General features: G+C 37.6%; 1 protein-coding gene across 1 annotated transcript in view; it reads left to right on the top strand.

Moving 5' to 3' along the window:
- LOC107297590 (histone deacetylase 5-like) overlaps positions 1–12,834 on the top strand; it is an 81,445-nt gene that overhangs the window by 57,980 nt on the left and 10,631 nt on the right. Inside the window, exons 7-8 of the mRNA XM_015826951.1 lie at positions 2,238–2,358; positions 3,010–3,059. Coding sequence (XP_015682437.1) covers positions 2,238–2,358; positions 3,010–3,059 — 171 coding nt within the window. The remainder of the gene's footprint in view (positions 1–2,237; positions 2,359–3,009; positions 3,060–12,834) is intronic.

The following is a 12,834-nucleotide window of genomic DNA, read 5'->3' as shown; positions in this document are numbered from 1 at the left end:
TCCAAGTTGATTGGAAGATGTGAACCATGACCCTAAAATAAGGGAGTGGAAAATGGTTGGAATGTTATGCCTAACGGAAGAGAAGCAGATCTAAGCATTCCACCATGCTGTGCTGACGTATTGTAATCTTAATAAATGCTTTTAGGAGAAAACATGCCTGAAAGTCCTTTTAAGTGTTTCGTTACTCAGACACATGACAGGCCGTGGAAAATATGCAGAGGCATGTAGTTTTGGATAAAGATATACAAAAAGACTCTGTTCTGAAAGTTGCAAACAAAAGAAATATTCCCACATCCGGAGAACTAACTGAGTTGAGACCATGTGTCTCTTTGAAGTTTAAGCCTGCATATCCTTACAATACTACGAGTCTGACTGAATGGGGACGTGATAAATGATTTTTTCCTATGAAGACTGAGGGAAATTGGAGAATGGATTAACAGATAGTCCTTGATTTATGACCACAGTTGAGTCCAAAATTTCTGTTGCTAAGTGAGACATTTGTTAATTGAGTTTTGCCCCATTTTACAACTTTTATTGCCACAGTTGTTAAGTGAATCACTGCAGTTCTTAAGTTAGTAACACGGTTGTTAAGTGACTCCAGCTTCCCCATTGACTTCGCTTGTCAGAAGGTTGCAAAAGGTGATCACATAAGTATGAGTCAGTTGCCAAGCATCTGAATTTTGATCACATGATCATGGGGATGCTGCAACGGTCGTAAGTGTGAAAAATGGTCATAAATCACTTTTTACAGTGCCGTTGTAACTGAATGGTCACTAAATGAACTGTTGTAAGTCAAGAACTACCTGTATGACACCTAACTGGAAACCACTTCTATATGGACTTTGTTGGGAAGATAGACCTACTGTGGAGACTGAATCTATTATATTTAATTAGACAACAATTGATAAGAGATGGCGTTAAGAAAGAAACATGGGTATTTGATCAAGGGTGAATAAATTTTAACTTTTGGGACAATTTGGGATAGATAAGATGCCATGGCAAACTTTCTATGAGTGGATTACAATAACAGTTTGTTAACAGAGAGTTTTGAAACTTTAATCCTGTCTTTTTTTATTCTTCTTCCTGTTAACTATTTTGTCATTAATATAATATATAGAAGACAGGTCAATAATTTGCAAATAGATTTACTAGTTTAAAAATGGGGGGGCTGTTTTGCAAGGGGTGGGAACCAATATTGTAGTAATGTATTAATCAGTATTCAATTAGGGGAGATAATATCTCTATACATGTTGGGTTTTTTATCTTTTTGATGCACTTTTTTAATGTCTTGATTGTTTTGTGTTTTCTTTTGTTTCCTGTCTTTTTTAGTTTTTTGGAGTTTTGTATTTTAACTTTCTTTTAAATAAAATAAAAAATAGAAAAAAACCTATAAGTTTCGCCATCTCTGCCCATTCCACTTTCCACTCAAATTCTTAGGTAGGACCTCTGGTAATGAGTGATGAAAATATATTTTTCTGAAACTTTGGCTGTTGGTAGTCCAAAAAACCCTGTACTTTGGCAAGTGGACCAGTGACCTGACTTAGTACAAGACAGGTTTCTGTGAATAATCATATAGGCATTGTAGAGAAATATCCCCAGGGTCATGCTGCTAACAAAGCACTTGTCAGGAGAAGGTTTCTTGTAAATACGTCAAAGCAAATCCTAGTGGGACCACAAAGGAAATTATATTGTAGGGATGGGCAATGCTTTTGCCTGGAGGGGGCCACACATTGAATTTGTGTGGTATGTCAGGGGTCCTACTAAAAAAACAAAGCCTGATCAGGATAGAAAAGTGAAGCCAGAAAAATGAACCCATTTTTTCCATAAAATCATTTAATATTGAACAATATTAAAGCAATCCTTGACTTTTGTCTTTGAAGACGCACTGAGCTTATGAATTTCAGTTACAATGCCCTAAGTCATTTGTGAATGTTCAGGAGGTGGAGGGTGTACAGCTGAAGAGTTGCCCACCACTCTTAACCTGAAATGAAATATGAAAAAGGCTGGGATGGAGAAAAGCTTGATTGTTAGTCCACATTTAGATGCTTAGCTTGAAATATATCTAGACTGAAAATGACATGAAATGAGTAAACCTTACTACCAAAGCATGGACATCTGTGTTGGTAATTGTAACTGGAGGCATGACCTGATATTAGATTGCATTCTTGTTCAAAATACTTTCAAAATTCATATTATAAGTTTTTTTCTGTAATGTCTTCACCCATTTTTGTTACTAGAGGATCCGAGGCCGGAAGGCAACATTGGATGAGATCCAGGCTGTCCATTCGGAACATCACACATTACTATATGGAACAAGCTCCTTGAACAGGCAAAAACTTGACAGCAAAAAATTACTAGGTAGACTATCTAATGCTTCATGTAATTCTATTTTCATGATGCAGAACATTCCCCCCCCCCTTTTCTTAAAAAATTCAAACATGTACAGAATTTTGTTTTATCTCTGTATATGGTAAAGGCAGAAAATGTAGGGTTACATATAAGGAAGGGCAATCTGATAGGCCTTCTTTTAATATCATAATGTCTGACAAAGTCTGTCTCCCTTTTCAAACTTCTGTATCAGATGGGAAACCTTTTGATGGCAGGGGACTGTGCTTTCCAGCATTGGAAGGTGAGATGAGTGAGGCAGCAATGCAAAACAATGTGGGCATGTTCAACATAATGGGTAGAGTCTCAATTTTTAGGGGAGGTTAGGTAGATTCTGGTGGGGTTCTTTGATGTATGCATGTTTAGCTGTTTTAGAGCTTATGCTTTTTCAAAATTGTGGGCTACTAAACTGATGATGTATAACACACTATAGGCAATAAAAAGGTAAGGTCAAGTTGCCCAATTGAATCCTGTATTCATGAAGATTAGAAGTTCTTTCTATGGCAGTAGAAATAGACATGAAAATGTGAGTGAAATGGATTAATCTTATGTACAATGTAACTGGTATATGATATGTGGCATTCATACTGTATCCTTTCCTCTTCTCTGTTTCTCTTTTTGCAGGTCCCCTTAGTCAGAAGATGTATGCTGTCCTCCCGTGTGGTGGAATTGGGGTAAGTATACGGTTGCCAGGGAAGTCAGATGGCAGGAAATGAATGCTTCTCATATTCTGGCTTAAAACTTCATTTCTACTGTATCATTTATTTCATTTCTGGGAATGGGGCTGCAGGTCAGTAGCAAGCAGATGCAATTTTCATCTGTGATGGGGTATGACCCCTGTTTGAAAGCCTGGAGAACTGCAATATGAAACCAGGAGGACAAATGTTTGCATTTGATATAAGATGGTTCCCTATGTTATTTTTAATTGCATGTTCCCAATCTTCCTCACAGAGGAAGCATAGTTACATCGTGGGAAGAGAACTTGCTATTAAACTAAGTTATCTTAAACTAAGACAAAACGGTAGGAGGAGAGGTGGAGAGGGAAAGTCAGAAAAATAAAAAAGACTGGAGAAGAGAAAAGGAGAAGAAAGATCTGTGGAGCAGAGAGGAGAATCAACTGTGGGGTAGAGAGGAAAGCCAACTGAGGGCAGCGCAATGACCAGCAGAGAGGAGAAACAGGCGAGCTGGTGAGATAGTGGAGCAGGGAGGAGAGCCAGCCAGGGAGAGAAGAGGAGAGCTTACTGTGAACCATCCAGGCAGCCCTGTTTGCTGAAGGAAGCAGAACACCAGTGCTACGGACCAGCAAACAGGAACCACATGGCTGCAGAGCTGTTGGTGAGGGTGGTGGAACGCTGCAGCACAGTAGACTGGGTGCTACAAATAACAGTAGATCAGGGCCTGTAGACGGCAGTAGATTGGGAACTGCGAACGGCAGCAGCCCACTAGACTGGGGACTACAAACAGAAGCAGACCAGTAGACCGGGGACTGTGAATGGCAACCACACAGCAGACTCTTGGAAAAAGGAAACCGAAGCTATTTTGATTTGCAAAACATAGGATAGAAAAAAAAATAGGCATAATTACGTAGAACAGAGAAGGTAGAAGCATGGCTAACAGCAAAGCACATCCACCAACCATAAAAGTAGTGTTCTCATCTGTACTCCCAATGAAAGGCCAACACCCAGTGAGGGAAAAAAGAATTCTAGAAATAAACCACTGGCTAAAGAGTTGGTGTTGCCAAGAAAACTTTGGTTTCCTGGTCCATGGACTGCATTTCCTACACGAAGGACTCTTGGCAAGGGATGGGCTGCACCTCATGAAAACGGGAAAATGTACTTGGAAAAAGACTGGCCCAACTCATCAGAAGGGCTTTAAACTAAAATTGAGGGGGAAGGGTGACCAATCTTTAGAATCTTTAGAACCCCAAACCAATCATAAATCCCAAGAAAACAAATCAAACAATGAGGTAGGCAGTGATGAGAAAAAAGAAAAACTCACACAACAATCAGGAGATGCAGGAAACATACCCACGGACAGGCATAAAAGTCTTAAATGCTTATATACAAATGCTCAAAGCTTGGGGAACAAACAGGGCAAACTAGAAGCAATAGTACACAAGGGAGGGTATGACATAGTTGGCATTACAGAAACAAGGTGGGACGAAACCCATGAATGGAATGGACTGATGGATACAAATTGTTCAAAAGAAACAGGTCTACAAAAAGAGGAGGGGGAGATGCACTATATGTAAGAGAACACTACATATCTACAGAAATGCACATGATCGAAGATAAAATTTCTCCAGAATGTGTATGGGTTAATATAAAAGGGGGGAAAAGTGACATTGCCATAGGGGTAAACTACAGGCCACCCAACCAATCAAAAGAAATAGATGAACTCTTTGCCAACCAGTTAACAAATGCATGTAGGAGGCATACCACAGTAGTAATGGGAGACTTCAACTACCCAGATATCATCTGGGAGACAAACTCTGCAGCAAGCAGGAGATCAAACAGATTCCTAACCAACCTAGCTGACAACTTTGTCATCCAAAAGGTAGGGGAGGGAACTAGAAGCAAGGCTACATTGGACCTAATTCTTACTAATAGAGAAGAAGTGACAGAGCAAGTTGAAGTTGCCTGAACCTTGGGTGAAAGTGACCATGTCATACTGGAATTCAACATAATGCAAACACAAGCAACAGAAAATAATGCAACCAGTGTGTTAAACTTCAGAAGAGCTGATTTTAACAAACTCAGAGAGAACCCAGGAAAGATTCCATGGATGAAAATCCTAAAGGGGAAAACAACTCAAGAAGCATGGGAAACTCTGAAAAATATGATCATAAAATCCCAGTCCAGCACAATACCACTGAAAAAGAAAAACAAGAAAGTCAAGAAGAAACCAGCATGGCTGCACAAAGATCTCTCAGACAAACTGAAAGACAAAAAGGACAAGTACAAAAAATGTAAAGAGGGACACATAACTAAGGCTGATTATCAGCAGACAGCCAGAACGTGCAAAGATGAAGTCAAGAAAGAAAAGGCTCAGAATGAACAAAGACATGCAACAGAAATCAAGGACAATAAAAAAAAGTTTCTTTCAGCATATTAATAACAAGAAAAAGTCAAGGAAACTGTAGGTCCACTAAAGAGAGAAAATGGCAAGGAAGTAACAAGCAATAGGGAGAAAGCAGAGCTGCTTAACTCATTCTTTGCATCAGTCTTCACACAAAAAAATTATAGCACAACATACCCCCCCCAAAAAAACCCTGCAAAAGACGGACTTCCAGTTCCGTCGCGTGGCGAGGCGGGCGGAGGAAATCAGGGCTCTGATTCCCACCCTCAGTTTTGGCCTGTTGTGGGTCCAAAAAGGACTGAAAGTCACCACGTAGAGGTGACAGACCAAGATGGGACCCTTGCAGATTGCGGGAAGGTGGTAGCCGACCTGCTTGATCCAAGGAGCCCTCAGGAATGGCAGGAGAAAGACTGGCTCCATCTACACAGCCAGTCAGAAGCTGTTGACAGCCGGGAGGAAAAGCGAGTTAAAACAAGCATGAGCAACATTTTGGACTGGGGTGGGACTATTTTCCTTTTTTTCTACAATGTGAGAACCTGTTCTGGGGGGAAAAAACATCCCAAAGCAATTTCCCAGAGTTAAGGGGGGGTTATCCCTCCCTCCAGAAAAAGGCGGCGGTTTAAGTGATTTGGAGGAAACAGAGAAGTCTAAAACATCATTGTAAATATAACAGAGAGAAACAGAAAAAAAGAAAAGTTTGGGGAGTTTTAAATTTTTTCTTCTTTTTATATTATTCTATATTATTGCAGGAGAATATTGGATTAAACTTTTTCTAACTCTAAACTAACTGGAAAATTACAAAATGGGCATCTGAGGACATCTAGTGGCAAGAGCAAAGAACTACACTAAATCATTTACTGAACTTATCTATATTTTGTCTAGAAACCTAGAATTTGGCTAGATGCCCAGACATAGTTTGCAGTTTAAACTCTTTGATGTTTGATGTGCCTGACCTTCATAGTCCTGTGGATTATAGCTGAAAATAGAAGGCTTTCTCTGGGCTGGGTTTTTTTTTTTTTTTTTTTTGCAGGATGGATTATAACTAAAAGATATAAACTACTTTGAAACCATCTGGTTTTTTCTTTGGATTATAAGTACTGTTTGAACTGCGATCTTACAAGCTGCCTAAAGACTGAGTGAGCGTGGATTATAAATTCTTAATGCTGGACTGGAGAACTATTTATGGACAGTGGAAACTGAAATAGTGGAAAAACCTATTGGAGAAGGCCTATGGACTATTAATCCAAATCGTAGGTCTTGGTGGATAATAAATTTTGAATGAGGGGCAACTTTAGATGCTGAATAATTGTTTTTGGAAGTGAGTCCCCTCCCTTTGGATTATAAATATTGTTTGAATTGTGATTTTTACAGCCACTTAAAGACAGACTGAGCTAAGGAACTTCTGCTAGCAAGATAATTTGGACTAATTTTTGGCACAGGGGTAAAGTTGGACCTTGGGATAATTTTTTTTTTCATTTTTCCCCCTCTTCTTATCTCTCCCATTGGCTTGGGAGAGCCCAGTGGATTATAAATTATAAACATTGGTTTCTAGACCTACCTATGGACAGTGGAAACTGAAACAGTGGAGAAATGTCTTGGAGAGGGTCTATGGATTATCAACTTGATTTATTGAAACAGCTTTCGGAAATGGGCTCTATCTTCAGAAGTGGACTATAATTTTTTTTCCTTTTTTTGTTTACCTTTTTCCTGAGAGAACTTACGAACCTAGAGACTATAGATAAGGACTATAAGAATTTTTAGGAGGCTTCCGGTTCGTCACGCGGCCGCCATGGACAGCTGGGAGACTTGCTCTCTCTCCCCCATTCAGTTTTGCATCACTGGGGGGCCCCTGAAAAGGGCCGAAAGTTGCCCCGAAGAGGCGACCAGCAAGGAAGGGCTTTCGCTGGATCGCGGGAGAGCAGCAACTCTCCCGTCAGAGCAGGTGATCCCTCCAAACCGGCGGACGAAAGGACCGGCCATAGAAATATGGCTCGTCCCTAGGCTGCTAACAGCCGAAGTCACATTACCATCTGGCAACTTCAAAGCAGCGTGGACAGGACTGGGTGAGGTTTGCCTCTCTTACATCCTAATTACTTAATTACCTGCATAAGCTGCTAAAGTACTTTCCCCCCTGTGGTGAGGGAAGGGGGATTCTAGCCCTCCCTCCAGAAACAGCGGCAAGTAACCACTCGGGAGTTTAAAACGTTGGAAAAATACTAGGATCCTAATTGGAATTCTATTTCCTAAAATTGGCGGATTATAAGATTTGTAACTTTGTACTCTCTATATTTTTTTTCTCTGATTTTCACTCTAATTACTATTGAAGATTGGGTTTTTTCCCCTTAAAATAGAGGGGGGGGACTAAAAAGATCCAACTAACTCTGAGACGTAACCTGCTATTCTTCAAGAGACTTGTTGACAGCTTTGAAAATAGATAAGATATAAAGCAACCTTGAAACACCATCTGCAAAAAACTCAGCTCAGCTCCCCATTTGGTGGACTTTCTGACTGTAAGTTTCTTTTTTTTGAGTTTAATATACTACAATGGAAGAAGAACAGGAATGGATTTCTTCTACAGAGGAAGTACAGGAACAAATTCTTTGTNTATAGAGAAAGTGAAACAACTAAATGCTATGACAGAAGACTTAGATACTCAACAAATACAGACAATGGAAAACACAAAAAAGAAACTGATAATAGAGAACAAGGAAAGGACTTTTCTTATAAACCAGAAGGAATTTGAAGATAAAAAAGAAAAACAGATGAAAGAGAAGATAAATACTTCGGGACAACTGCATCGAACTAGAAAAACAAAGAGACTACCAGCTAAATCAACTAGTCCTCTTAAGAAAACATCAACTGGATGCTCTTATCAACATCAAACAATAGACACACAATACAAGGAGATTTTTTTGATGATTTAAAGGCAAAGATACGAAAAATGACCTGGCAGAGAAAAAAAGCTAGAATAAGATTGAAAAAGATTGGGGTTTTGATCTATACATGAGAACTAAAATAGAATATATCTAAATGTTGTAATACTAATTATTTGTTGTAATACTTTGAGATTTGTACTGATGATATTCAAATGTAATGGAATTACTGTGCTCAGCCGCTATGCTACTTTTCAAATATGTAAATGTAATATTGTAAAATTAATAAAAAACTTGGGGGGAAAAAGAATTTTTAAAGATAATCTTGAAAGATATATTGTGTTGAATATAGTGTTAATGTTTGAAGGCGGGTGTGGGGGAAAAGCCTTAGAGTTTGAAAAAGTAGTTTGGGAGGTAGAAATAAAATGAGTTTTCCGAATCTAAGTAAAACTGGTAAGAAAGCACCTTCAGCCCCATCCTCTGCCTCAGCAAGCCCGGTGTATCAGAGATCAATTGAAACAATGCTCCTACAAGAAAAAGCTAGCAATTTCCAGAAGGAGATGCAAGCGACATTACAAGCGATTCAAGAAGCAATTTCCTCCCATAAGGAAGATACAAGGAAAAACCATTAGGAGACAAAAGACAACCTTGATAAAATGAACCAAAAAATTAACAACATAGACTCTCAACTAGAAAACTTTAAACAGATGGTCACAAAAAATGAACAAAGAATTCAAAAAGTAGAAGACAAGTCACTAGAGACTGATCAAAAGTTGGCAGAATTGAAAGACGAGAACCAAAAGCTGATGCAGATTAATAGAGAAATGGAAGATTCAATTGCAGTTATGGAAATGGAAAAGGCATCTTATTTCCTAAGATTTCAAAACATAATAGAGGGCAAAGAAGAGGATCTCGTGGATCTGATAACGGAGCTATTGGCTGAAGCACTGGAAATTGGAAAACAAGAAATGGAAGGAGAGTTAGATCAAATATTTCGAGTCAATTCAAGCTATGCCAGAAGAAATAAAGTCCCCAGAGAGGTACATGTTAGATTTGTGAAAAGATCCATAAGGGCTGAGATTTTGAGAAGAGTGAGAGATGATCCTTTGCAATATAAAGAAAAAGAGATTGTAGTCCTGAAACAGATTCCAAGGAGAATAATAGAGGTACGAAGAGAATATCAATTCCTGACTAGAAAATTAACTGAAAAAGGAGTGAATTTCAGATGGCTGATTCCAGAAGGGATTCTAATTAATTGGGTTGGGAAAAGATACAGATTGGATACACCACATAAGGCAATGGAGTTTTATGATAATCACAGAGCTTTTATGGAAGGGAAAAGTTCGGAACCCCGTCCAGAAAGAGAAACAAAGAGACAGGAAGAAACGGCAACAGAAGGAGCAGCCAAACCAAGGGAAGAAGAAGAAACTGAAAATACAAAGACAGAAGAAGTGGTAAGAGCAAGAGAACAGAGACAGATAAGAACAACTAGAAGGTTAAGACCTATATATAATTGAAGGAGATGGAGAAGGAAAATAGGATTCTTACAATGAATGTAAATGGATTGAACTCCCCTATAAAAAGGAAAAACTTTTTTACACGTTTACAAAGATTAAAAATGGATATACTTTGTCTCCAAGAAACACATATTAAGGAACAACATTATAAACTGTTGGAGCAACCGAAAATTGGGAAACTCCAATGCGCATTAGCTCAACAAAAGAAACGAGGAATAGCTCTATATATTAAAGAAATAATGAATCCCAAACAAATCTATGCAGACAAAGAGGGAAGAATATTGATGGTGGAAATAATGATAAACCAAAAACAGATATTGATCATAGCAATATATGCACCTAATAACAAACAAGAAGAGTTCTATCAAAAATTGCATAAAAAAATAGTGGAATTGGAATACCAAAATATTTGTTTAGTGGGAGATTTTAATGCAATAGCAGATGGAACACTGGACTATAAAAGTAGTAAAATAGGGGAAAAGGGGAAGAATATACTCCCTAAAACTTTTTTTAAAATGGCAGAAGAAATTTGTATTCAGGATATACGGATAGAAAAAAATCCAAAAAAACTACAATATACCTTTTATTCAAATAGACACAAATCATGGTCCAGAATTAATATGATATGGATATCTCCTGAACTAAGTACGATTATAAAAGAGATCGAGATAGAACCTAATATATGGGCAGATCACAATCCAATGAAGATGACTTGGAGAGGAACTGAGAAAAAAGTAAGATGGTCTATGAATAAATCTTTACTAAAGGAGAAATAATTTATACAAACAGCAACAAAGGAAATGGAATTCTTTTTTAAAATAAATAAAAAAGAAGAAACATCCCTTCAAAATGTGCGGGATATGGCTAAAGCATACTTCAGAGGGTTGGCTATAACTTACATGGCGAAAAAGAATAAAGAAAAACAACAACAACAGTTAAAACTACAGGAAGAACTTAAGAAATTAGAATCAGAACTACAAATAGACCCACAAAAGAAAATACTTAAAAAACAAATGGAACTAATAAAACATAAAATAAATTTAGCAGAGACCGAAAAAATGGCGCAACAAATTAAAAGAGCTAAACAGAGGCTAAAATACCGAATACATGGACAGAAGCTCATATCACTTTAATACCTAAAGAAGACACAGACCTGACGCAAATAAAGAATTATAGACCAATATCTTTATTAAATGTGGACTACAAATTTTTTGCCTCAATAATAGCAGAAAGACTAAAGAAATTTTTGACTGAATTTATACACACAGATCAAAATGGATTCCTGCCTAAAAGGCAAATAAAAAATAACCTAAGAATGATTTTAGACATTTTGGAATACTATGAACTTCATCCAGGAAAACAGATGGCGTTAATATTTCTAGACGCACAGAAGGCTTTTGATAACATAAATTGGCAATTTGTGTTCCAACAACTAGATGAAATGGACTTTGGAAAAAACTTTATAAATATAATCAAAACAATTTATTACAGACAAACAGCAAAAGTAATTGTAAATGGAGATTTTACAGAAAACTTCAATATTAAAAAAGGTACAAGACAAGAATGTCGACTATCTCCATTGCTATTTATACTAACATTGGAGGTATTAAATAGAAACATTAGACAAGATATGGAAATTAAAGGACTGGAAATAAAAAATGAAAAATACAAACTACAAGCATTTGCAGACGATTTAGTTTTTATACTAGAAGAGCCTCTTGAGACAAGCTTTAAGCTTATGAAAAAGATAGAAGAATTTGGAGAAGTGGCAGGTCTGAAAATAAATAGAGAAAAGACTAAAGTGTTAACTAAAAACCTTACAGAAAAACAAAAAAATCAACTATCAGAAAAAACAGGTCTTCAAATAGTCAAAAAAGTTAAGTACTTGGGAATCTACCTACAGTAGTGGCCAAAATTGTGGAAACTTTTTGGGAAAAGTGTATTTTTGAGGTTTGATGGCTAATAACAACACTTTTTGGGGGGAGTAGTACCATAAAATTCTATATCAATGGAAAGATAATTTAATCAAGAATGTAATGCAACAAAGTTTGTTCAATTATCTGTACTGTATTCTATGAAAAGTTATAGCCAAATAACCAGAAAAAGGAAGCACAACTTGCTTAGGTTGATATCAGGTAGCTTTCCTTCATCTGATTATAGCCAATGAGCATGAGTGTTTAGAGAGCCAATCAGGTGTTATCTTGTTTTGGCAATGAGCCAATCAGATCACAGTAGGATTCAGTTATTGATGTCATGTATTGAAGCTGAGAGGAGGACATTTGTCAGTGTGTTATGTGATCGCTATCAAGTTGGTTGGGTTTTTTTGTGTTCTTTCATTTAGTGAGCTTGTAAAACGTAATAAAATTAAAGTAATGGTGCAAAGAGTTGACTGGTCGCCCAGAAAGCAATGTAAAATAGTATTATTAAGTGAACCAAGCTACAGTTATAAAGAAATTAGAGGAAAAATGGGTGGAAACTTAACCAAAAGTAGCATTTCTACTGTACACAACCCAAAAGGTTTCCACAATTTTGGCCACTACTGTAACAGCAAGATGTGCAAGAATAAAAGAAGATAATTATGTAAAACTACTAAAACAAATAAAATTAGCTTTCAATGCTGGGGAGAATAGCAACAGTGAAGATGAATATTCTACCAAAAATACTTTTTGTTTCAAACAATACCTATAAAAGTGAGGAAAAACTTATTTGATGAACTGAACAAATTAATACTGAAATTTATTTGGCAAGGAAAAAAAAAAGAATCAAGATCACGCAAAGTATTGGAGACTTCCGGTGGCAGGCGATTTCGCTGGTCGCAGCTGTTTGCTGCCTCCCGCCTGTTTTGCGTAAAAGCCGGTTTGACAGCTAGCATCTGCTGTCAAACGGCTTGATACCTTTCCCCTGGGCATAAGGGGATCGGTGAGCTGCCCGGGGTAGGAGTTGAGTTCCCGAGTCGTCCTATATGGACGATGTAGGCGAGA

This window comes from Protobothrops mucrosquamatus, unplaced genomic scaffold (assembly GCF_001527695.2).
Source record: "Protobothrops mucrosquamatus isolate PMUCROS unplaced genomic scaffold, P.Mucros_1.0 scaffold3399, whole genome shotgun sequence".
Classification (NCBI taxonomy): Eukaryota; Metazoa; Chordata; class Lepidosauria; order Squamata; family Viperidae; genus Protobothrops; species Protobothrops mucrosquamatus.
Note: the sequence above shows the minus strand (reverse complement) of the source record. Positions and strands in the feature narration are given on the sequence as shown.